Source organism: Dendrobium catenatum, unplaced genomic scaffold (assembly GCF_001605985.2).
Source record: "Dendrobium catenatum unplaced genomic scaffold, ASM160598v2 fragScaff_scaffold_1483, whole genome shotgun sequence".
Lineage (NCBI taxonomy): Eukaryota > Viridiplantae > Streptophyta > Magnoliopsida > Asparagales > Orchidaceae > Dendrobium > Dendrobium catenatum.
The window spans coordinates 1,525,479-1,552,009 of record NW_021319945.1 but is presented as its reverse complement, the minus strand read 5'-3'; the positions used below and the strand labels follow the sequence as shown (position 1 = coordinate 1,552,009).

Sequence of the window (26,531 nt, the reverse complement as noted above, 5' to 3'; positions counted from 1 at the left end):
CTTTATAGTAGAGACAGATGCATCGGGATACGGACTAGGAGCAGTGCTGATGCAGAGTCACAGGCCCATTGCATATTTCAGTCAGGTGTTGACTGCCAGAGCCCGACTGAAATCTGTCTATGAGAGGGAGTTGATGGCAATTGTTTTAGCCATCCAAAAGTGGCGCCCCTACTTACTCGGAAGACATTTCATCATCATGACCGACCAGCAGAGCCTAAAATATTTGCTGGAGCAGCGCATGGTGATAGAGGAGCAGCAGAGATGTCTCTCCAAACTGCTCGGATATGATTTTAAGATTCAGTACAGGTCTGGGGTAGAAAATATGGCAGCAGATGCCCTGTCCAGGTGCATGGGGGAGCTGCAAACATTGGCTATATCGGTCCCAATGATGATAGATTGGGAAGCCATAAAGGAGGAGAGTGCCAAGAACGAGGAACTAAGCAAGATCAGAGCTGACTTACTAAAGGAAAAGGGCGGCCATTCAGGATACTCGTTGGAGGGGAAGAGATTGTTGTACCAGGGTAAGTTTGTGTTACCCAAAACGTCAGTACACATCCCACAATTGCTCCAGGAGTTCCATGGAACTGCTGTGGGAGGTCATTCAGGAGTGCTAAAGACCTACAGGAGACTAGCGGCGGAGCTGTACTGGAAAGGTATGCATAGAATGTGGAAGAGATGGTATCCAGGTGCGAGGTGTGCCAAAGAAATAAGTATCTAGCTATGTCACCAGGGGGTTACTGCAGCCATTGGCGTTACCAGGACGAGTCTGGGAGGAGATATCTATGGACTTTATTGACGGGCTACCCCGCTCTGAGGGATTCACTGTGATTTTGGTGGTAGTGGATAGATTGAGCAAATATGCTCACTTTATTACTCTACGCCATCCATACACTGCGGTAACAGTAGCGTCGGTATTTATCAGAGAGATAGTCAGACTACATAGAGTGCCAGAGGCGATAGTATCAGACAGAGATAAAGTGTTCCTCAGCCATTTCTAGAAAGAATTGTTCAGACTGCAGGGGACGGTGCTAAAAAGGAGTACGGCTTACCACCCACAGACCGATGGCCAAACAGAAGTAGTCAATCGGAGCTTGAAGACTTATCTGAGATGCTTCGCATCAGAAACACCCAAGTTATGGGCTAAATGGCTATCATGGTACAACACCTCGTTTCACTCAGCCTCTCAGATGACCCCATTGTTACCGCAGGTGTTGTACGGAAGGGATCCGCCCCACTTGGTGCATTTTGGGAGTAGCAGTACACCCGTGTCTTCAGTAGAGGAGTATTTGGAGGAGAGGGGTAAGACACTGGAAGAGTTAAAAAGGCATATGTTGAGGGCTCAACAGATTATGAAGAAACAAGCTGATGGGCATCGAAAGGATATTCAGTTTGAGGTGGGCGAGAAGGTATTTTTGAAACTCCACCCATATCGACAGGAAACAATCGCCAACCGGAGGAATGAGAAGCTTGCTCCACGGTACTTCAGTCCTTATGAAGTACTAGAGAAAATTGGAGTCGTGGCATATCGTCTGAAGCTACCACCGACAGCGACGATCCATCCGATTTTCCATATATCCCAGCTAAGGAGAGCCATTGGAGATTATGCTACCAGTTCTGAGTTACCAGGGACATTAACAGATGAAATGGAAATGATATTGGAACCTTTGGAGCTCAAGGAGGTTCATCAGAAAGCAGATGGAGCCACAGAAGTCCTGATCAAATGGAAGAACCTCCTTGACTACGAGGCCACGTGGGAGCCATACGAGCGGATGAAGCGACAGTTTCCTGACTTCCACCTTGAGGACAAGGTGGTTCTTTGGGAGGGCGGTAATGTTAGACCGGTCCTCCATGGACCGGTCCAGCTGGCCAAGCCCCTTGGGCCGGTCCAGCTGTTTTACCGCAGGAGGAGGCCGGCGAGCTCAAAGGAGGGGGAAAGAGTGGGGTCCACTTGAGATTCAAATACTTTCTTGGAGCCAAAAAGAGTGGAAGCAAGGGTTATTTGGTCCTTTTGTGTTATTTTTGAATTGTATGTATTAAGTAGGGAGAAAAGAATAGATTAGGGTTATGTGAAATTTGCTTGGGAGTTTTCTTGTTCTTCTTTGGTGGCTAGGGCTCTAGATCGAATTCTAGAGAATTGGGAGAGTGCGATCCTCCTCTCGAATAGAGGAACCTTGTATCTTTGCTATTTTCCTTGCATCTATAAGTAAAATACAAGTCTTTTCTCCAAATTTCTCGTCGTTTTTCTCTATTTTCCACTGTTTTGGGTTGTTTTCCTGCTGTGGACAGCAGTTTGTATTGCGCTTTGTTGTGAAAGTGAGTAGGAAATACTTCAAAATCAAGTATTTCCTATCAGAATCCCACTACAGAGTTCAGAGAGACTTCTGCCACATCCAGGCACAGCTTCTCCTCCTCTTCTTCAGATCTGCTCCCACCTCCCTCCTCGTCTTCCTCATCTTCACAGACAAGGAGAACCTGAAGAGTTCAGTCCTTACACCTGTGCCCCGGCATGTACTTCTCATCACATCTGAACCACAACCTCTTTGCCCTCTTATCCTGCATCTCCTTCTCTGTCAATTTTTTGAATTGTCCCCCATTTCCCCCTCACATTTTCTCCTTTGGTGCTTCCTTCAGGCCCCCTGGCGCCGACCCTTTTGATGGTAAGAATGTGGTAGTCATCTTGTATGATCCCCCTAAGTAGTTCCCTCGAGCTCCTCTTTCTGATTTCTTCTGATCTTCCATCAACTGCGCCAGCTGAGCTCTATAGCCTTGCCTAGGTTCCTCGGCTCCAGCACCCCGACTGCGATTCGTATCTCCGTTTTTAGCCCCTTCATGAAGTTCCCTTCCAGGGCTAACTCCGAAATGTGATCCAATATGCTAGTCAAGTACTCGAACTTGTCCCGGTAGTCTGCCACAATCCCCTCCTGAGTCAAAGCAAAGAATTATTCATAGAAGTCTCCTCCCCCATCGGCTCGAAAAAGCTCCAATAAGCAATCTTTGAACTCTCTCCCGCTCCGTATGGGCTCCTTCCTGTTACGCCACTGATACCAGGCCAAGGCTTTTCCTTCCAAATACAATCTCGTCGCCGTCAGCTTCTCTTCCTCTTTCAACCCATTGACAGTGAAGTAACGCTCCACCTTGTAGATCCAGCCATGGCAGTCTTCACCCTCAAAGAAGGGCATCTTCAGCTTCCTCACATGTGGGTCTCCCCCGTGTCCCCTGAATCCTCCATAACCTCCCATTCCTCGAAGAGGAGGTGCTCCCCAACTGTCACGATCTTCCCTCAGACGATTATACCCGAATCCTTAATCATATTCCCCTCTTCTCCCTTCAAAATCAGAACCCCGGCGATGGAATTCTTCCCTTCTCCCGATGAAATCAGCACCCAGCCGGTCATTTCCCAAACTCATCTCCTCTCTAGAAAATGGCTCTAGAGGTGGCATGTCGTCCTCCCCCTCAATGACCTCCACTTCCGGATTTCTGCTCCCCCTAAACGGGTTTGGATTTCCTCTTACACCATAGCCTCCGGTGGTCTCTCTTGCTTCCGATGTCATAGGATTTGTCTACAACTCCAACCGTTTCTTCAACATCTCTTCCATCACCGCGAATTTCCCCTCTATCCTTTCATTGTTGGAGGTGATTGGAGTTTGAAAGTCAAAGAACTTTCCCTCCAAATCTAATTTTTGTTGACCGATCTCGCCTTCCAAGACCTCTACCTTCTTCCAAGCCATCTCTCTTCCCAAGAATCACGAATATCTTCTTTCGGTAAAAAAAAAAAATCCCGCTGAAATTTCAGTATTTAAGCCGCCGACGGTCCCAAATCGATGCTCTGATACCAATTTGATAGGAAATACTTGAGTTCACAAGTAACCCTAAGGTAATACTTGAGTTCGCAAGCAAACCTAGTCGAAATTAGTACAAAACTGAGAGAAACCTGCTGTTACAATAGGAAAATCAGCACCTTCGCAGCAGGTTTTGCAATAAAACAGTGGAAAATTTGGAGGAAAAGAAAAGCGTTCACTAGTAGATGCAAGAAAATGATAGAAGATATAATATTCTTCGATTCGAGAGGAAGAACAACTCTCCACAAGTCTCCAGCAAACCCTAGATCCCAAGCACACAATGAGATCTCAAACTTTTATTCAAAATTCCAGATGAGATCCCAATTACCTCCTAAGCTCCTAATTAACATCAAAGGACAATTACAAACTTCCTAAAACAGCCCCCCTCATTCAAATTTTTCCCTCCTAAGTTGAATTAGACCAAGCATGGCCCACCTAGGCTTCCGGCCCCCCTTCTTTCTCGGTCTTCCGCCGCCCCTGTGGGGCCCGCCGCTTGTAGACATGGACCTGTCCAGGTTGGACCGGTCCAGCTGGCCCCTCCTGGGCTGGCGGCATATCAGAAGCCATCTATTAGCCTTAAGCTTAAATTCTTGGAATCACTCAACAAAATCTGTCGCTTTTCTAGACATTTTGGCCAATGCGGTAGCAACTTTAGAACTCTACTCATTTGAGGAGAATTATTTAGGTTCTATGCTGGGAAACTTTTTGCTAATTTGAAGAAGTTAAGTTCTTTTCCAGATAACGTGTAGCAGTAAGCTGAAAGATCGCCAATTCCAATCAAGAATGAATTCAGCTTACAAACATGCACGAGACTAAGAGCTTCCACGTGTTTCGGAAACAGTCTACAGAAAGTTCTAAGGCCCAGTAATATTATGGCCCACTTTTCTCTAAAATGGTATGTTGATAAAAGCTGCCAGCAATGCCCTTGTATAAAGTTCCCTACTTTTTCCTTGTGTATAGCAAAATTAAAGGCTCTCCTAATGCTGTAAGAGTGATGTTATTTTGATGAAAAATATGAATGGTTTTATTAGAACCATGAAGCCATATTTTCCCAAGGAGAGTTTATAAGAATCGAAGTGTGATGTCAAGGTAACCCCAATTGGTGTCATTTCGTACAATCCTTCTTGCAACATACCCTCCACTACTCTATGATACTATATTAAACTTTCTTAGGTATTAAAGATTAGATAACTTTGCATATATTAAATTTGATGAAGAAAAAGTTAAAAAAAAAAATCCACAAACCTTTAGCTTTGCACCTATCTTTTTGAAATCACTTGGATCTAGTCCTCGGCAGTCAACCTTCGCCAAATGGCTTAATTCAAAGGCATCTCTTACATCCTTGACAAGAGACAAAAAAATCCCATTTTTTGCTGCAAGAGAAATTCATAAGAAAAGAAAGACCTAAAAATCAGAAGTCCATAAATTGAGCAAGGATCCAGGGAAACAATATAATTATCGTTTCTATCAAGATTATACTGAAAATTAATGTAGTTTCAAACAAAGTTTTCCTGATATATATATATATATATATATATATATGACTCATCTATCATTCAAGTCAACAAAGCTAATTATTTTATGACATCATACCTAAAGGCATCACACAAAACAATCGAGAGTAGTTTTATTAACTGTGAATAAAAAGTAAAAATAAAAAAATAAAATAGCAAAGAAGTGCTAACCTAATTTACAAATCGGTAAGAGATTTTGCCCTTTTTGTCTTAATTCTTCTGCTTCCTCTTTGGTTAATCCTTCGGGAGCTTCTTGTATAAGTTTGGGATAGACAGGAGCTGCCGGTTTCCAGAGCATTACAGGGTATCTAGGTCGTGTACGTGGGTTGTAGTTTCTACCACGGAATAGATAAACAATTCCACCAGTCCTGCGTATGATCTTTCCACCAGTTTTTTCCTAACCACAAGAATGATTTATAAGAATCCATCATAACATACATACATACATACAGGAACTTAAATATAATTTCATGTGTTGCAAAGACTGCTTTTGCATGTTACTGTCATTTTTTTAAGGAGTGTGTGCAAAAGGATGCCTGGCTACGATCATATCCTTGAGATCAATTTGAAACTTTCTACATAGAAGAAGAATTACAGCAAAGCTTTTAGATTTTGAAGCATTCCATAATTCAAGAGAAAAAGAAATTTTTAGGTAAAAACTCAAAAACAGGCAAATGCAAATTGAAAAGTTAGAATGTAAACTCAAAGGAAAAAGATTAGAAGCATCTTGTAAGACAAAATACAAGTGCGCAATAGGATTCATACTTTTTTTGAACTTTTATATGCTGGAGGGGGGGGGGGGGTTAAGAGTAACTCTACATTATCTGTAGTGCCATTTCTTGGATCTCCAATTCCAACAAACAAATGAATTTCTTTTACACCCCAAGAAGATGAAATCACCATAACAACAACAACATCAAGCCTTTATCCCACTACGTGGGGTCGGCAACGAAATCACCATAAGCGGTATGAAAATATTTTCCAAGTATACAACAAAAATGAGAATTAGCAATGTAAAATATGAGAGACTCTTCTGACTCGATGTCAATGTAAATGTTGGTGATGACAATGATTTGACATATCGACTAAGTTTCGTAGTCATCGCAGGGACTGCTAAGCTAATCACGAGGATTTTGCCAGCAATCACATGAGAAGTCAAAGTTGTGTTATATGACGGCTGAAGGTTAGATTGTGTTTTTGTATTATTCCACGTTAATAATAATTATTAGAGAGTTCAAACAACTTGACCGATATTTTAAATTATTTCAAACCAAAGGTGCCTCTAGAGTGGCCTTCCTGAAGACCATAAGTAAGCATTATTTGTAAGACAATAGATTCCAAATTCTAAATTTCTAGCCTCTTTTATTATAAGCAAGTGATAAATCGGCGAAAGTACTTTGTCAGACTATCATCTTACGTTAAGAAGAGCTTGAGAATTCATTAGTAATCATTGTGCATTGGCAAACTAGATAATGTATTGTTGCTTAAAGTCCAAGATATAGATAATGGTCACTATAGTAAGTTCCGAGGACCACCACAATAGTGCCTCTTTGAAAATGGTGAAGAGAAATATGCAATTTATATCATCATAAATAGAGAGGATGAACATAATTGATTCAAAGCAAGCAACGTGGTCAATTAAATCTATTTTCCCTCTATAAGAAACTAGCAATAATATTTTGAGCTTTAATAGAGATTGAGCATCCGCAACTTCTATTTAGAAGATTTTAGTAGACGTAATTGTGTGTTTTGTCGATTAAGGATGGAAAGGAGTTTCCATGGTTCTTTTTTATGGGATAGAGAAATCAACTTCAATGATTTGTGGCATAGTATTTTTGGGACAACGTCAGTAGCCAAAAGGGTTAATTGAATCGTGGTCTCGAGGAAAGTGAAAAGGAGTAATAGTTCGTATAAGTGTTATGTAATTTTCTAAATCAACTTCATCAGGCAATCTTCATTAGGCTAAGTTGCATAGGGTGAAGAAGTTGTTGATGATGTGTTTGCTTTGCATGAATCTTTCCCTATCATCGAGATGCTCTATGGTTTAGTTCTTGATCTTAGACATATCCATGCTTATCACACCTTCAAAGATATTTTATTAATTGTTATATATGGAAAGTACCAAACCCTTAGTTAAGGCATAGATCGAGCTTGAAGGGAGAGCTTGAAGGGAAAGAAAGAGAAGACAGAGAGAGCGCAAACACTAAGGAATTAGAAAGAAAAACTTTGTTAAATTTCTATATGTCAAAAATACAATATTATATAATGTGATTTCATATGAATAATTTGTCATGTACTTGCAAGACCCATAACCTCCTATATATAGATGAGGATCAAGACTAGTGTCATAGATTTACTAAATAAATAAAATAAATAAATAAGTAGATGAGCTTGATGTAGTTAGCAATGTAGCAAACGAGTTTGGCCAATGAATATCAATGGAGTGAGAACTTGGGGCGACTTTTAAGTTGAGGGCAAGTATCTTGGATGAGCTCTTCAGGTGATATAACCCCTATAATAGGTGAGTAGTCCCATCACATAGGCACCTTGGTGAGTTCTAAGTTGAATCACCACCATCAACGACTTGGTGAACCAAGTTTAAGTGTGTATGATCTAGACAAACATGATTGTATAACAAATATGTACAAATCGTAACACACAGACCCCGAATTACCCATATGATTTTCCATATTCGTATCAACTAAATCTTCGCCCAAATTGAAGAGACGCACCTCAAGGTGATAGCAGACGTTATTCATGTCCACTGTAGGTACACCACGGCATCGAACCTTACAAACCTCCTGCCGTCTCCAATGTGAATGAATCAACTCCAACATATTGTGCGTTAACCCATCCCTTCCTGTATCCAAAGAACACTTACCATCGTCAGCAAATCATCCCACTATTCTTCCACAACAAGGGAGAAAGACACACAGCTCACCTAGATTAACCTGACGATTATTGGACAGGTAAGGTTTGACGAGCGCCATAGCTTCAGCAAGCGTCAATGGCTCCCCCAATATCTCCTCCCTGCTCCGAACATCAATGTATCTGCCAAGTTCCACCGGGCGCCGCCCAGCCATCTCGAGCACCTTGGCGACTCCAGCAGGGGGGGACGAGTCCTCGCCGAGGGGCTGGAAAAGGCGGATCTTCTTCTTCCTCTCTTTCTCCTTCTTGGAGAGGAGGGGGGCTTTGCCGGTCCAAGGGCGAGGCATCTCCGGGGGAGCGAAAGGGAGGAAGGCGGGCTCGCGGATGGCAATGGGTTTGGCATTGGGGGTTTCGGAGTAGCTGAAATGGAACTCGAAAGGAGCACCGGGGAGGAGGTAGGAAACGCCGGAGTCACCGACGAGGACGGCACGACTACCATCTGAAGAAGAGGAGATGATGCCGGGGGAGACGGGCTTCAAGTATCGGGTACCGTTGTGGACGGAACGTAGGGCGGTATGGGAAGAAGAGGAGGAGGGGGGAGGAGAGGGAGTAGGAGGAGGTGGGGGTTTTCGCTTTTTTATGGGAAGGGGGAGAGGAGGGGGAGGAGGGGAGGGAAGGGGGTCGTTGATGCGTGGATTAAATTATTAGGTACGGAGTGCGGACGGGAGAACCGTCTGCACACTAGTATAAAACAGTGTTCGGTACCGTTCGGTACCACTCGGTACCGCTGGGTACCGCTCGGTACTCTGTGTCTATGCAGACGGTTCTCACCCCGTCTGCACTCCGCACCTAATAATTTTTTGAACCCCGTAGGATACTGCAGGTGGAACGAAATTTAGCCTTATTTTGGCATGGATTTCTCAGTTTTAATAATATATATAATGCATCCAAAATACATTTCTAAATAATATTAATTGATATATCAAATCATTTTATTTTTTAATAATATTAATTGATCTATCAAATCATTCATAACATATGCTTAGCCTTTAACAAATCAAATTTAAGCATTTTATCTTCTAACTGTTTCTCAAATAAAGAACTAAGACACTATTGTGGCTATCTGTATTAAAATCATAATAATTTAATATTGATTTTAAGTAATTATTTTGTCACTCCATAACTACTTAATGCTATTTGTTAATCAAAGGGGTATCAAATAATTTATAAAAATCATTAAATTCATTTATTTAAACCCTCCCAAATTCATTTTGGTTTTGGAGTAGCCTACATTTATTATGGCTTTAGAGGATATTCATTAAGGTTTATTTATACTTGCTTATAATATTATATATTTATCTAACAATTTCAATATAAAAATGCCTTAATTATTTTTATCTAAGCAAAATCAACACAAATATGTTGTTTGAATCAAGAATATTAAGCTCGAGATTTATGAGCTATTTTAAAATTTATGATCCCATAATGAAACATTGGCTAACTCAAAACAATTTTACTTATATCATTTAACGCATAATATAAGAAAAGGTGATTTATTTGCGAGAGCTTTTGATGTTTATAAGATGTTATGAGTCTAAATCAAACCCTAAAAAAAATCATATTAAGATGAGATGGGATGGGAGTTTATGTAGAGTCTTTTTAGTAATATAAATAGATTTATGCCGGAACTCATTAAAATTAAAATATTTAAGGTCATACTCATTCGAGTTAACAAATAAGGGCTTTCAGAGGGATAGTCATATAAATATAATACAATCATAGTTAACCTCGATTATATAATTTATTAATTTGAGACATATTTCTTACTGTATTTCAAAAATAGTTTTTTAGTACAAAAAATTTTAGTTTAATAAATTTTTGAGCTAAAAAATTATTTTAAAAAATAATAAAAAAGTCGTTCCAAAGTAAGCCTGCGATCTTATTTGAGATAATTTTCTTATTATTTTTTTAAAATAATTTCTAGAACAAAATTTTTTAAATTAAAAAAATTATTTTAAAAAATTTACCCAAAAAAAATAAAACCTGAATCAACTATCAATGTTGATCATATACATTTATAAAATTAACAAAAATTATAAGAATAATATTTATGTGCTCTGTATATCTGTAATTAATTTTTAATCATAAAATCATATCCATAGTGAATCTTTTAGTATAAAACTAAGATTATATTTGAGATATCTTTCATACTATTTCTAAAATAACTTTTAAGTAAAAAAATTTCTAAATTGATTTAAATTTTATTTGACATAACTTTCTTATTGATTTCTAAAACACTGAATAAAATATTAAAATTTTATAAGAAAAACATCCGAAATGAGGACTAATAGTTTCGTAGACCATTTTCTATTCTCAATACTATTACGATTTTCATAGATTAATGTTAGATTTTCGAACTATTGTATCAAATTGTCCAATAGCTACTCCCATATACTTCCCTTTGAAACACTTGAAAGATCAACTTTTCCTAGTTTGCTCGTTTAGCCCTGAATAAAAACACTGTTTTTGTGAGGCTTTGTTTGGGATAGTTTTTTTATTGGTCTTAAAATATTTTTTTAATAAAAATTAAAATTTTTATACTAGAGCCATTTAAGAAGCAATAAAAAAACAGTTCCAAACAAAGACTTAAGCTCGATTGTGAGCACAAAATGACTAATTAATATTGCTTAGTCATTTAGGCTTCCTTTGGGGCAGCTTTTGTATTATTTTTTAAAAAGGATTTTTAGTACAATTTTTTAATTCAAAAAACTTTTGCGCTATAAATTTGTTTTAAAAAGCAAGAAGAATGACATCCTAAACAAAGTCTTAATCAATTAAGCAATATCAACTCAAGATGAATCAAAGCATCAGCCAACTAAAAAACGGATGATTTAAAAGAACTTAAGCAAAAAAAAATCAAATTGATCGATTCTGTTTGCTCCAGTTTAATTATATTTCAATTTATATTTGTGCATAAATCAACTAATAGATTTTGCTAAATAGAGGCTCTTGAATTTCAACAATATCAAATAAAAATCAAATCCAATCAGAGTAACCCAGTGTTCCTTTTACCTAACAAATATGAAATGTTTGCCATTCTACAATTTGATTAAAAATCATGCTAGAACATCTAATATAATCATACTTCTATTTGTACTAGCTAATTTTTCTTCCACAGAATATACCAATGCATCTAAAAATAATAGATCGTGCACACAACAACAGTTAAATTGGCGAAAATCACAATAGAAACTGAATGGAAGGGTCGTCGACAGGCAAATGTCAGCAGTTTAAAGGCCAATAACAAGTGAAGAAAAAGGTCTATAGTTTCAATAAACAAAACTTATAAGAACAGTTTGGTAAGAAAGAAGACTGCATGACTCTCAGCTAACCGTGCACTTGTAACATCATATCATTCTGCTTCCATCTGGGGGACTCTGAAGTCCATTCAATCTCAGCGGTACTGAAATATTTTAAAAAATTATTTAGTAAGTATTGTATGTAGGTAGTAATTCTAAGAAAGTAACTGGTTTCAAAGCAGGTTGAGTAACCACATAATTATAAAACAAAGATCTACTCATTGATAAAATGGCATAACATAGTACTGACCTTCTTATTTTCCTCAGCATTTGCTAAAGGCTTCACTTTACTAATTTTCACTAATGAGCTTCATTTATGTTCCACATGGAAATTAACGAATTCTCCTGTAGTTTATTACAAGAAACAACTAAGGCTTCATTTGGATATCTTTCTTCTGCTTCTTAAAATAATTTTTTAATACAAAAATTTTAATTTTTATATTAAGAAGCTTGTTCAGAGTGATGGTAAAATACAAAATTCAAGTTGGATAGTTGAAGTGGAGGAATGCATCAGGCTTGTGGTGAGATAGAAAAGTCCCCCTCAAAATTCTATAAGATGGTGGTGAGACTTGCAATGCTTTATGGTGCCGAATGTTGGCCATTAAAAGAGAAGCATAATACTAAGTTAGGTGTTGCAGAGATGAGGATGCTTAAGTGGATGAGTGGCTTTACCCTTAGAGATAGGATATGAAATGAGCATATACGTGAAAAGGTTGGAGTAGCTCCAGTGAAAGATAAGATTAGAGAGAGTCGCCTTAGATGATTTGGTCACATTAAACGGAGGCCTTCCAATGACCCGATTAGGAAAGTTGAGATATTAGATTTGACTTATGTTAAGAAAGGTAGAGGTAGACCTAAAAAGACTTGGTTAGAAAATATTAAAAATGAACTTTTTTTTATTAGATTTAAATGAGAATTTGACTTTTAACATGACAAAATGGCGAAAAAGGATTCATGTAGCCAACCCCACGTAGTGGGGCAAAGGCTTGATGTTGTTGTTGTTGCTATTGTTGTTGTATATTAAGATACTGCTTTAAGAAGCAATAAGAAAGTCATCTTAAACAAAACATAAATTGACTGCCATGAGATTTATAATTTTCAACTGTTATCAGTAGTAACATAGGGTGCATAGGCAAATGTTTATAGGGATAGAAGAATAGGCAAAGACGGCTTTAGAACGATTCACTACCTATGTATAGAATTATTCCAATATTTGCACACTGACGATTATGATTCTCAGCTTTTCAAATGAATGCATACTCTATAATGTAACGATGCGTTTATACACTTAGCTGAAGTTAGTTTATGTGAATTTTATACAGGCATGCACACACCAGTAGAATTTGCCATTTAAAGATGTTGCGTTGGTTCAACTTTACAATTTAGTTCAGTTTTATCTTGATGAAACTCTTAACTAGAAAGAAGCCGTATTCAAATTGATAGCTCTATCTATGAAATAACATACTCTGTTTGTTTCAATGTGGTCCAGCTCAAACAAACGTAATGTGATTATGAATAATCATGGGTAATAGGGATCTTTTTGACAAATTTTTCGTTTGTGCATAACTTAACAGCTAGATATCACTTGATTTGGGGTGTCAAATTGCCATCAAAATATGGTTGAAATGCCATATAATATTTTTCGATTTCAAGGATGCCAACAAGTATATAATCTCCAAACAAAAGGTCATATCATTGAGGCTTCATTTGGGACGGCTTTTTTATTGCTACTTAAAACAACTTTCTAGTTTAAAAATTAAAATTTTTAAACTAGAAAGCTGTTTTAATAAGCAACAAAAAAGCCATCCCAAACGATGATCAAGCTTCATTAATTTTTAGAATGGTTTAAATATTCATCAAACTTATGAAAAATACAATAGCAATCAAATGGATATAGAAGCCCTTTTTAAATCTATATTTATGCATATATTTCACAGGTGAAAACCATCAAATGGATTCCATTAAGAACCTATATATCCAATTTCAAACCATTTGAAAGTATCTATAGTCTCAAATCTCAATTATTTTATCACGCAACATGTGTCAAACCGTTGTGAAAATGCTGTTGTATCCAATTGATAATCAGTTAAATTTAAAAACTATTGAAATCATGCATCGCACTAGTTTTAATAATGCTAAAGAGAATTAATAATTTTGATCTAGCATTTGAATGTGAAAATGTTAAATTTTAATTGGGATGAAAATGGTAATTCTCTTTCAAGGGAAAAGTTTATTCAACACACTAGGGTGTAACAAAGTTGATTCGATCTTGAACCACCATTAAGCTTGAGCTAGACTAATTAATCAACAACCATTCTTTCATGTAAAAAAAACCACTTTTCACACAACTGGTTTTCTAGGCTGCCACCCTCAAATGAAAGATTAAGATTGTTGATGTTGATTTACAATAAACCCAACATGGTGAATTTGCTTGGTCCCATTTTATGAATATTTCACAACTTAATAAATTAGGCAAACTAGATAGCTTTTAATGCTTCACAATAAAACTAAAACCAATAAACACACGCATATATTGAAATCAAATCCATTAAAATTGTTCTAGATATTTTTCTTACATACGCAAAAAAAAATGTTTTCATTTGATCATTACAGAATGAAACTAATAAATCATTTATCTAACTATCTAGACCAAAAATTAAAAGCATTGCCTTTGTAGCTTGATGCAATATCAAATCATATTTAAACTTCATAATATTTGGCATCATACTATGATGTTGAAGTTGAAAGAGAATGTTTTGATTGGACAATTCCATGTTACATGATTGAAAAAAAAAACACAAAATAAAATTTTGAAGAAAAATGTTTTTTTTCGCATAAAAGGATAGTTGTCTATCCATGTACATACAGATGTCTGTAAATGCAACTGCTCAAACACCAAATAAGCATGCATAACAGGACCACAATGCACACAAACAATTACGCATCTTAGATAATAAATTTGTAACCAATTTTCATGATAATCATTACACCATTACACATCAGACATTTGCATATTATACCATAATAAATGCAAAACATTTGTTTCAGCGACCATTAATTAAAGCATATTGGCCCAACATACCAAAAAAAAGCATATTCTTAAAGGAACCAAGGGAAAAATTGCCCTTCTATGACAGCGTAAAGTTGTGTTTGTAAGCTTTTTCAAATAAACAAAAAGGGGTCAAAATTAACCTTGATGAATCCAATCTCCTTCGCGTTGTTACGGAAGCACTGCCTGCAACACATGAGCCCGTATTTACGGATCAAGCCATGCGAGTTACCGCAGACACGGCTGCAAACCAAAAAAAGTGAAAATGTTATCACAAAGTATTAAAATTAATATATTTCGCTCCAATAACATGAGAACGCGATATACTAATTTTAGATCAAGACGGCGATAGATTGAAAACTAGACAAAGTGACCATTCAAAGAAAATCTGCAACAAATTGATGGAAGCAATATACCAAGTCCGTGATCCCGGGCCATAGTTCTTCGGATGGGAGTTCCAAACGTTGGAGTGGCCCATCTCTCGCCGCTGTATCGAATATCGAAGAAGACCTAGTTAGAGATGTGAAGAAGAGGCGCCGAACACCGACCAAGAAACTGCTCGAGATCTCAAAACCTAGCTTCAGATGGTCGTTATTATATATTTATATAGCGAGGGCAACATTTTAGAAGAAACACCCTGTCAAATATATTATTTATAAATTCGACTTACAAAAAAATCATGTGAATGCACATATAAATTTCTCCACTTTGTTTTTTTAAATGAAAAATCTTGATTTAAATTGGGTAATTTGTTATTTCTATATCTAAAAAATAAATTTTAGTATATATTTAAAAATTTATACTATAATAACTAATTTTCTATTTAGGAAATTCTCAAAATTATAGTATGTATGCTTATATTTTTTGGAGTACTAATAATAATAATTTTATTATAAAAATTAATATTTTTATCATAATAATACAAATACTATGTATGAGATTTGTAAGAAACTAAAAAAAAAAAAGAAAAAAATTTAAAATTAAGTACTCATGATCTTTAAAAAATAAAAAACTAAAAAAATGATAATGCAATAATATTTATGTAAAATATGAAAAATGGTTCATAACACAAAATTAAATAAACAAATTATGGCCAAAAATATAATATGTTTTGTTGAAATAATATAATGATTACTATATACAGAAAATCGAGCCAATGGAATGAGAATGATTTCAATCACCTTAGCTTTTTTTTTGGGAGGGGATCATGCAAACAAATAATCAAAATGGAATATTGCATTATTATAACTTGGTGCAATTTAATTATGTGTTCATGAAAGGTCAAATTAGTGAACTAATACATGTAGTCTTTTGAAATAGAAGACAATGAATTATCTTTTATTAAGCGAAGAAATTATTCTGTGCGGAGTCCGGACGAAAAGAATCGTTCGGATATGTGAGTGTATACACTGTGTACAAAATTGTACACATTGTGTATCAGCTTTTTGTACATAATGTTTGTACATATTGTGTACACTCTCGGTCCGGAGTCCAGACGATTCTTCCCGTCTGGACTCTGCACAAAATAATTTCTCGAGTGAGTAGGCTGTCAAATAATGAAAACATATAGAGCTGCTCTTATAGCATCAGTACCATATCATTAAAAAGAAAAAGTCATCCAATATAAACAAATTTGCGGAGAAAATTATGTTTTTATTAATTTTCAAAGCAGCCTACAATACTAAATAAGTTTGTGGAACAAGAAACATTATAAATTTATGAGCAAGATGTATAAAAATGCTAGAGACAAAGTGAGATAGCTATGACAGTGGCAACAAATATCGTAATAGGTTTAAATGATGACATCATGAACTTTGCAGCAAAATGATGGTGATATTTTAAGACTATTAAGTGCAAATAAGAACCCATTCATACGCCTTACCCTAAAAATTTGCCCAATTGAGGATCCTCTGCATGAAAACAACAAAAATATCATATTCTAATTCTAATTCATATAATTCTCCAACAAAATACTAACTAGGGACATATTTTGATAGTAAATAAGTGTAAAGAAGAGATACAAATGAAGGTAGATATGCATAACTAATATGAATGATTGATAATGAGAACCCATATATAGTTTAGATTTAATGATATGGTACAATAAATAAGAAAAGGAAAGGTAAAGAAAATTGGCAGATAGTTGATAGATTATTACATGCGGATTCCAAATGGGAGACTCATCCGGATTTTGTGAGGGTACGCTAAATACAAAGAAAAGACATGATTTTATTTTATATTTATATATATATATATATATATATATATTTGTTAAGTATTTGTTGTGTACCCTTATAAAATTTGGACGGTTCTTCCTTTCGAACTCCACATATAATAATTTCTTAAGGTAATGACATGTTGAAGAAATAGTGTTTTATATGACTTGTTTTGTTGTGGTGACAGAAAAAGAGGTTAGGCTTGACACAGTGGTGGGAATATCAACCATTTCCATTCAGATTTCTCATTATCTTCAAAGTACAATAGCTATGAGGAGCACCAATCATGCCAGAGATTATAGGGAAAATGTACATTTCTTTTTAAACGGTTTTCTTAGGGCTTCAACACTCTCCATGGTATGTGTTAGACCGGTACAGTCGGACCACATGGGACCGGCCCGTGCGAAATAGGCGGAGAACTCCACCTCTCTTGTACGTGGCGCGCAAGTTAATCCTCTATTGGTTTTTTTTTAACTAATTGTACTGTACGATATCACTTCGTACGGGATGATCTGGTCAATTATTTCTTCTGATAAGCAGTTGAACGAACAGGAATAAAAATATTTTTTCTAAGTATGAATCGTACGGGACGATATTTAATTTTGTACATGGATGAACGCCTCTATTTTGTCCTCGGACGACGATCGTACTGCCTAATTCCAATGAGCTTTTTGAGAAGGTTTTTAAAGGGAGTTTGGAGGGAAATTTCAAAGTAGGGGTTGCTTAGAGAAATCATTTTGAATTGTATGCATTAAATACTTTGCTTTCCTAGGGTTAGGGTATCTGGAATTTGGCTGAAATTTGAGATCTCTTATATTTATGTGGGCTCTAGCGGCGTCTAGAGATTTGGGAGAGGAGAAACTTCTTTCTTTGCACAAGACATTGAAGTTGTCTCAACAGAGGAACGATTAAATTCTCCACATGCATGACCATTCCCATCCTCTAAAATTCTCAATATCTTTCAAAATATATTTTGAATCTTTGAAGATATATGAATATCTACAAAAGATTTAAATTTTTTTTGTTTTTTTTTAAAAGAAAAAAGATATATGAACGATTTAAAATTTTTGAACTTGAAGAGAAGCATCTCTTCAATTCGGCCCCACATTAGAGCATTTGATTACCGAATGAGGTGGAGAACTTCTCCTCTCTGTCTTGATGCTTTCTTAAAACTCCACTTCCATTTATGCCTCCGATAATCAACATTCATTAAGTGAAGGAGACCCTCCTGAATCCCCTTATAACTCCACTTCCACTTAATACTCCCTTAAACCTCCCACACCTACATAAAATAGATGAGGCAAAAGAAAATCTCTCATATGCATCCAAGTTAATTAGATGGGAACAGAACCATAATTAGAAGAATTTATGGTGTACTTTATCAATCTCCCACATCAAAACATCCTACATATAATCATAAATGCATATGCTAAACTTTATACATTTAACATGAATTTGAGATGTTGAACATGATCGTGAATACATGTATATCAAAGTATAAAGAATTATGCACGTGTATCTTATTTATATATTTTAACTTCCATAATTTAGAAAACCATTTATAAATAAATTTTTTTTTTTAAATTATTTTAAGACTTTTAGGGAATTATAATTTAATTGCCTCAGATTTACAAATTTTAATAAATACATGTTCAAAATTTAACCAAGGTAAAATTAACGGACAAAAACTTTATTTCTTACAGTTAATATGTTCAAAATAAAGCATTTTATAACATATTATAAATTAAACTTTGGAATGTTAATTATACTCACTAAAAAGCTTTTTTACTTTTATCTTTTCATGGGGATATTGCAATTGAAATTTGTTTATATAGTTGCTTCTTAGTTTTGCATGTTTGATATTCTTGCAACTTGTATGTTTTTTATGATTCCAAATATTAATATTTTGATTATTTATTTCTCCTAACATATTTAAAAAAAAAAAATTGCTCTTGTGTGTACTAACATTTCAAGGAAATCATACTCCGGATTATTGAAGACTGCAAATCAATATCAGTTTAGAGTTTATTGTGTTTGAAGTTTATATTTTTGCTCTTGTGTGTACTAATATTTCAATGAAATCATACTCCGGATTGTTGAAGACTGCAAATCAAGATCAGTTTAGGATTGTTGAAAACAACTATAAGCAATCAAAAAACAACAAGTATGCGTTTCTGATAGAATAATCCAATGGAGAAAATTATATATATAGCATAAAGACATGAAATTGCTCTTCAAATAAACTACCAAGAAGCACTTAATGAATGTATTTTAGCCAGCTCTTTAAGGGCCTGCAAATTTTTTGTTTTTGTCTTATATTTAAGTTTCTAAGAAATTGGGCAAAGTAGATTTAGCTTAGTGTTTTTATTTTATGATTTTAAAATAAATCAACTTATTTTTCAAGATACCTAAAATTTTAGATATTTTTCAATATTATCAACAACCAGCCCCCAACTTCATGCGCTATGCCGAGCTTCATGCACCTTGCCGACCATCCTTCCACCCTGTCGTCTGCCAATTCCATGACCATCGCAGGCCAACCCTATACATGTTGATGACCAAACTCATGGTCGTCGTTGGCAAAACCAACGCCCGCCACCAGCCAAACCAACATGAAGCTTATGTTCACTGTGTAGTCCACCAACACATTCAGTTGTGGTGTCATCCTTTTCTTTTAAACCACAAATTATATCGACTTAGGGACTATTTGGTTGGATGAGAAAGGAATGCATAATAAAATATAACACAATATAAAAGGAATGCTCTTTATTTGAAATATTTATAATTTTTTGGATGAGTATAACATTAATGATGATGATTATTTTTTGTTTGGTTTGAAGTAAAATAAATACAGGGTAGTCAATGATGACAGTGGCCGGTGGCTAGTGGATAGCACTGACAATGGCGGATAGTGGCGATAATGACATATAATTTATAGTGTATTTAAAAAATAGCTAAATCTAACGATCTCGGATACAACAAAATTAAACTACAATATTGAATTCAAATACTTTAAAATTGTAATCTACATTTTTTTTACTTCAAACTAAACACTAATATTTTCAAAACACTTGCATTTGAAATACATTACACTACTTTCACTTCAAACCAAACAACCCCTTACACTATATTCAATTAAAAAAATCTATTTTTAAGATAAAAAATATATTTTATTTCATATCAAAATATATAAAAAAAATGATAATTTCCAAACTGCCTCGTAGGCTTTGATTGGAACAACTTTCTTACTGCTTTATAAAAATTATTTGTGTTTTGAAAAGCAAAACAGTACGAAAATTGTCCCAGACTAAGGTATTGTTTGGGACAATTTTCTTATTGTTTCTTAAAGCAGCTTTCTTCTAAACCTCACTTAACAAATAACACGAGTTAATTTTCAATTTTATTAATTTATATGTTAAACTTTTAATTGATGTTCAAATTTATGTACTTACCTAAATGTTTAAAAAAAAAATCCCTAATGCATAAGGAGATGAGAAAGAACAATTCATATCCTTCATTTAAAAGATTATTTGCCATTCCTTTTCCTTCGCCCTTGCTATAAAATCAAAGAGTCAAACAAATCGAAACCTACCAATCTCCGCCAAATAAAAATAAACAAGCACGAGAAGTTTACAACTCAATGGACTTTGACAATCAATGAATTGTTGCAGCCAATTAAACTATATGATTATGGCTTGGTTTGAGGAGAAATTATTCTGTGCAGAGACCAGACGAAAAACGACTTCTGGAGACTAATCTGATGCTTTTATTTTTGATGAATTTTTTAGATCACATAAGTTATGAAAATATAAATTTTTTTAACGTTGTTCTAGGATTAGATTGGGCATTTAAAGAATACTGAAAAAAATATTTTTTAGAGTGAGATTATAGATTTTAAAATTTTGTCTGTGCATGAGGAAGCTAATATTATTTGGGAACAAGTAGCTAGTGATATTAAAAAATATTAAAATGGATGTGTTAGGAGTATCAAAAGAAAAATCTCCTAATAGTTAAAATAAATGGTGGTGGAATCAAACGGTGAAAGAAAAGATAAAAAAAATAATTAATTTTGTTATAACAATTGGTTTAGATGTAAAAACTCTTAAAATTAAGAAAGATATAAAGAAGCTCATAAGGAGTCTAATAAAGCAAATCAATATCTGATGCAAAAATTTTAGTTGTTAATGGTTTATATAATAAATTTGTTACTAAGGACGGCAAAAGAAATATGTATAACTGTATAAGTTAGTGAAACAAAGAGATAGAAGTAGTACGAATTTAGTTCAATTGAAGTGCATAAAGGATAAAGATCAAAAAAATATTTTTATTTGAAGATAATATTCAACAAAGATGGATAAGATATTTTGGTATGTTTTTTTAATGAAGATTGTGAAATTATGATTGATTTTAATTACCTTAGTACCCTAAATGAAAATAGAGATTTTTTTTTTTATTTTTATTGTTGTATTAGTAAAATCAAAGTTAGAGAAGCTTTAAAGAAATTGACTTTGTAAAATAGAGGTGTGAAAATGCGTAGGAGATGAATAAATTTCCTTGTTTACTAAATGTTTTAATATTATTTCGAAGCTAAAAAGATGTCAAATGAATGGAGAAGAGGGGGTATAAATGAGTCGAGTAGTGACCCTATCAAGCTCGATTCGTTAGTTAGAAAATCGACTTGAACTTGAGCTCGAGCTTGACTTATCGTACTGCAAACGAGCTCGTCAGCCGCAGCCGGTTTGCCTTCGGGTTTTTTGCGAATTGAGATCCCTCTCGCGACCTTTTACGCATTTCTGTGATCCGATCCGCTTTTCGAATTTCGATCGAGAATCTCGATCATCTTCCGCGAGCAACGTCCAACATGCAAAATTAATGCTTCTCCATGGGCTTCCAATATAAAGCAGCCAGGTGGGCCCCTCCTTCTCCTCCTTGGCTCCTTTCTAGGTCCAAGAAAATTAAAGCTTCTTTGAAAATGCTTATTTTACATAGTTCACCTTGGCTTGTTGATTGAGAATTTAGGCTTTCAACTAAGAGTTCTTGGATTCTAGTCTTTGTGTATATGTTGTGTATCTGAATTTGACTTAGATGGTCGAAAAATGTCCCTAAAAAAATGCTTCTTTTCAGCATTTTAAATTCGAATATAAAAACAGACAATTTAAAAAAAACTGCGGGTATTAATTAATGCTTCTTTTCATATTTATAGATTTTTTAAGTCTTTAGTCTTTTCTAACAGAATATATATATATAAGTTAAAAGGACTGTAGTCGGTGGGTGACGTAAGTTAGGAGGACCGTAGTTGGTGGTTGACGAAGGTCGGAAGGACTGTAGTCGGTGGACGACGTAAGTCAGGAGAACTATAGTCCGCTACTGACGGAGGTCAGAAGGATTGTAGTCGGTGGGCGACGTAAGTCAGCAGGATCATAGTCAGCGAGCAATGGAGGTCGGAAGGATTGTCGTCTAACGACGGAGGTTAGAAGAACATCGTTAAGTTGAAGTCCAGTAATGGACAGTAATCTAGCATCGGGTAAATGTCTGGTAGAAGTTCTATAACAGACAGAAGTCGAGCGTTGAGTAGAAATGTGGCGACAAGCGGAGGTGCAACATCGGATAGAAGTCCGACGTTAGTCGGCAGTTGGGTAGAACTCCGGCGTTATATGGTATTTAGGCAAAACTCCAGAGTTACTTGGAGATCAGATAGAATTTTGGCGTCATTTGGAAGTTGGGCAGAATTCCGACGTCACTTGGAAGTCAAGCAGAACTCCGGCGTTACTTGAACGTTGGGCTGAACTCCGGTAGTGGTCGAGGAGGAGTTTCTTCCCTCATTCCCTTCTTCTCTTCTCTTCTCATTCTTCACTTACTTAGGTCCCCTCTTAAGAGAAATGAGGGGTTATTTATAGTTTTTTGAGGATGGCATGACTCTTATATAGGAGGAGGATCAAGGAGAAGGGTAGAGTGGTTCGGATGGACGGCCGATATTGAATCCCTTGATCGTGGATTGTTTGCCAGACATTTGAAGGTCTTAATGATATCGGAATTCGATGATCTTGGGCTCGTTGAATTTGTCTCATCGAGCTTCTCGATTTGACTATAAGCACATTATATTTGAAAACCGTTTGATAACCCAATTTGTGGTTTGAACCTTCCAATAGCACTTCAGGTCCTTGTTTTGGACTCATTTGGACTCGGATTGAGTCAAATTTGGTGTCGTTGGGCTCGTATTTTTGAGACGCTCAGTTCGACTATAAGTTTGCAGAAATCGAAGTTCAGATGATCCCTGATTTAATTTTTGAAGTTTCCAGCTTGATTTTGCCTCAAGATTCAAGCCCAATCAAGATAAATTTTCAATGATATATATAACATTCTAATAATAAAAATGAGAATTATTTTAAAAAAAGAATAATGATTCTAGCTGGCTCATGAGCTCACAAGCCAAGCCTTATCAAGCTCAAATTCGAGCTCGTTAACGAGTCGAGCTCGTGCCGACTCGGCTCACTTACACCCCTAGTGGAGAATAAGTATGTTGATTCTTATTTTTAAAATAAAAGTGATGCACAAGATTGTACGAATTATAGATGAATTAAGTTAATGTGTCATACTTTAAAATTATGGAAGAGAGTTATAAAGCATATGTTGCAACGTGGTACTAATATTTCTCAAAATCAATTTGGATTCATGCCGGGTAGGTCTACTAAGGAAGCTATATATTTATCAAGAGGTTTGATGGAGAAGTATAGAGAGAATAAGGAGAATCTACATATGATATTTATTTATTTAGAGAAGACATATGATAAAGTTCCAAGAGAACCGCTATGGAGAGTTCTATAAAAGAAAAATGCTAATAATGCTAATATTCAAGTCATTAAGGATATTTATGCAAGAGTTGTTTATTGTGTTCAAACACAATGTGATTTGAATAAGTATTTTCCTATTTTTGTTGGATTACATCAAGGATCAGCCTTAAGCCAATATCTTTTTTGCTTAAGTCACACATGTTCTTACTAGACATTTACAAGAGTATGTACCATGATGTATGCTTTGCTGATGATATTGTTCTTGTTAATAAGACTAGAGAGTGAGTTGAAGGTAAACTTGAATCATGGAGGTCAACTTTAGAGTCTAAAAGTTTTTGTCTTAGTAGATTTAAAATAGAATGCATAGAGCATAATTTTAGTAGTAATAGATCTAGTGAGGGAATTGTGACTTTGGTTGATCAAGTTATTAATAAAGGTACATATTTTAGATATCTTGAGTTTATTGTTCAGAGAGATGGTGACATAGATGAGAATGTTATTAGCAAAATTCAAGTTGTATGGTTGAAGTGGAGGAACGCATTGGGCTTGTGTGATATAAAAGTATCCCTCAAACTTAAGGGAAAATTCTAAAAGATAGTGGTGAGATCTGCAATGTTTTATGGCGCATAATGTTGGCCATTAAAAGAGAAGCATAATATTTAGTTAAGTGTTACAAAGAATATGATGCTTAGGTGGATGAGTGGCTTTACCCTTGGAGACATAATGTGAAATGAGCATATATGTGAATATGTTGGAGTAGTTTCAATGTAAAATAAGATTAAAGAGAATCACCTTAGTTGGTTTGGTCACATAAAACGACTGCCATCGGTTGACTATGTTAGGAGAGTAGATGTACAAGATTTGGCTTATGTTAAGAAATGTAGAGGTAAACCTACAAAGATTAGGTTAGAAAATATTAGAAATGATCTTTCTTTATTAGATTTAAATGAGAATTTGATTCTTAATATTACAAAATGGAGAAAAATGATTCATGTAGCTGACCCCATGTAGCGGGATAAATGCTTGATTTTGTTATTGTACATAAAATCTTAGGTTATTCCCATAAATTTTTTCTAGTAAAAAATTTGTTATTTGTTAGGGTAAAAAACTTATGAACAATAACTTTTTCAAATATGCCATTTTATTGATTTCAGATTTTATAAAATTTCTACAACTTATACAATTGTTAAATTTGATAGAAATTTTTCATACTTGTTTTGTTTGATGTATGTATTCTTCACAACAATTTTCTAAAATTTTATTAAGTACTTTTTATGAAAATTATTTTTAATGATTGCTGGTCATCAATAATTTCTGACCTTCTTCATTATAAAAAAAAAGTTGAGATATCAAAAGAGTAATTTTTCCTATAAATCTAAAAATTAAAAATATTTTGCGTTGTGCATGGAAGAGATGAATCAACCACCAAACTTGATCCTTAGCAAGATCTTGATCATAGTTTATAAGGCTTATTTGCAAATTGAGCATTTACAAAATTTAATCTCAAAGAAACAATTTCAGATATGACTTGTAAAGAAAATGAAATAATAATATCACAAAGAATTTACATGATTCGAGTTCTTACGAATTCTACATCCATAGGACAACTTCGATCATCATCTTTTCTTCCAATATGCGGAGAAAACAAGATAAAAAATGTATTTACAAAAATATGTTCAAGTAGCTTTCCAAGACAAAATGCCAACAACAACTATTACTAAACTGATTACATAAATGCTTATAACAGTAAAAGTCTAATCCACCCTCAAGGTCTAACAAAGATCTTAAACAATTAAAAGAGCAATTCATTTCTTATAATACAAAGCAAACTCCACCAGTCCACCAACAAAGATCTTTAACGGATCTTTAGCAAGAAATTAATTCTTGAAAAATAACTATGCAAGAAACAAAGAAAAACATAAAAATTTAATAGGGTAAACAGGAGACAGCTCCAAAACTATGAGCAAAATAGAACAAGAAAGTAGACAAACTAAATTGGATGAACGAGAACACGTAGCACCAAAATTGAGAGTAGCAATGCATGTATCAAAACCTTCTATTCTATAAGGGAAACTATACCTGCACTTTCAGCATACAAATTAAAATTACAAAGGAACAAATTCTTACGACACGAACTAGGCTTCCAATGACAATCACGAACTATTGTCTTTCACGGAAATGAAAAACAAGGTAAAGAAGAACAAGAAGGGTTTACCTTCTTCACACAGAAATTCTAAGGTTTCACTTCCCTACATCTTCTCTCTAGTAATTGATAGATACTAAATAAGAAAAGCAATGCCACTTAAACAAGATAAACAAGAATAAGGATAAACTCAAATAAAAAATACTAAAATAGAAGAATAAACTTAAAAGTAAATAGTTAAATTAAATTAAATTAATTGAACAATTAATTTCAATTAAAATTATTTTAAGTTTAGATCACTTATATCACTTTTTGTTTGTCAAATTCTATAGCTTGCAACAACAAATAAAATAAATAAAACACCACCATTCAAAGTTATGGTACTTGTTTGAAGATTTTCATATTTCTATGCACTCCAATTTGAAAAAAAAAAAGATTGCTTTATTTATAATATGATAAATCCATGTGAATAAAGATCCTATACATTTGTCTTGTATTGTAACCCATTAAACGATTCAAATCCATTGAATACGGCAATACGCAACGCGTAGTATAACCGGCTAAGACTTTGTTTGTTTGAGCGTTTTTTTGCCTTTTTCATTTGGATACGGAGGATTTTTTTGTGTGCTTTTTCTTTTCTTTTTTCTGCAATTTTGAAAAAACTTTTTATATATACTTCTCCGTTAGAAAACTACATTTTCTAAATTAATATTTTTTAAAACTGTCTTTTACAAAAGCACAAAAAAAAACAA

The 26,531-nt window shown here is 34.8% G+C and overlaps 2 protein-coding genes across 2 annotated transcripts in view; both read right to left on the bottom strand.

Moving 5' to 3' along the window:
* LOC110115425 (CRS2-associated factor 2, chloroplastic) overlaps window positions 1-8,919 on the bottom strand; it is a gene marked incomplete at its 5' end in the record, with an annotated part of 26,452 nt that extends 17,533 nt beyond the window's left edge. Inside the window, 4 exons of the mRNA XM_020848642.2 lie at window positions 5,085-5,212; window positions 5,525-5,750; window positions 8,086-8,213; window positions 8,295-8,919. Of these exons, the coding sequence (XP_020704301.1) occupies window positions 5,085-5,212; window positions 5,525-5,750; window positions 8,086-8,213; window positions 8,295-8,919 (1,107 nt within the window). The remainder of the gene's footprint in view (window positions 1-5,084; window positions 5,213-5,524; window positions 5,751-8,085; window positions 8,214-8,294) is intronic.
* A 2,433-nt stretch (window positions 8,920-11,352) lies between these two features.
* On the bottom strand, window positions 11,353-15,220 carry LOC110115429 (40S ribosomal protein S29). Its single transcript, XM_020848646.2, has 3 exons — window positions 15,046-15,220; window positions 14,773-14,872; window positions 11,353-11,684 (listed from the first exon to the last, which is right to left on the bottom strand). The coding sequence occupies exons 1-3, from the start codon at window positions 15,105-15,107 to the stop codon at window positions 11,676-11,678; spliced, it is 171 nt and encodes a 56-aa protein (XP_020704305.1). The 5' UTR covers window positions 15,108-15,220; the 3' UTR covers window positions 11,353-11,675.
* Window positions 15,221-26,531: the final 11,311 nt, after the last annotated feature.

What these genes read in the sequence shown, in the direction of transcription:
- LOC110115429 (XM_020848646.2), bottom strand. Translation starts at nt 15,107, where the DNA reads ATGGGCCACTCCAACGTTTGGAACTCCCATCCGAAGAACTATGGCCCG. An exon ending in GGCCCGGGATCACGGACTTG is followed by an intron (nt 14,873 to 15,045) that starts GTATATTGCTTC and finishes TTTGGTTTGCAG; the next exon opens with CCGTGTCTGCGGTAACTCGC.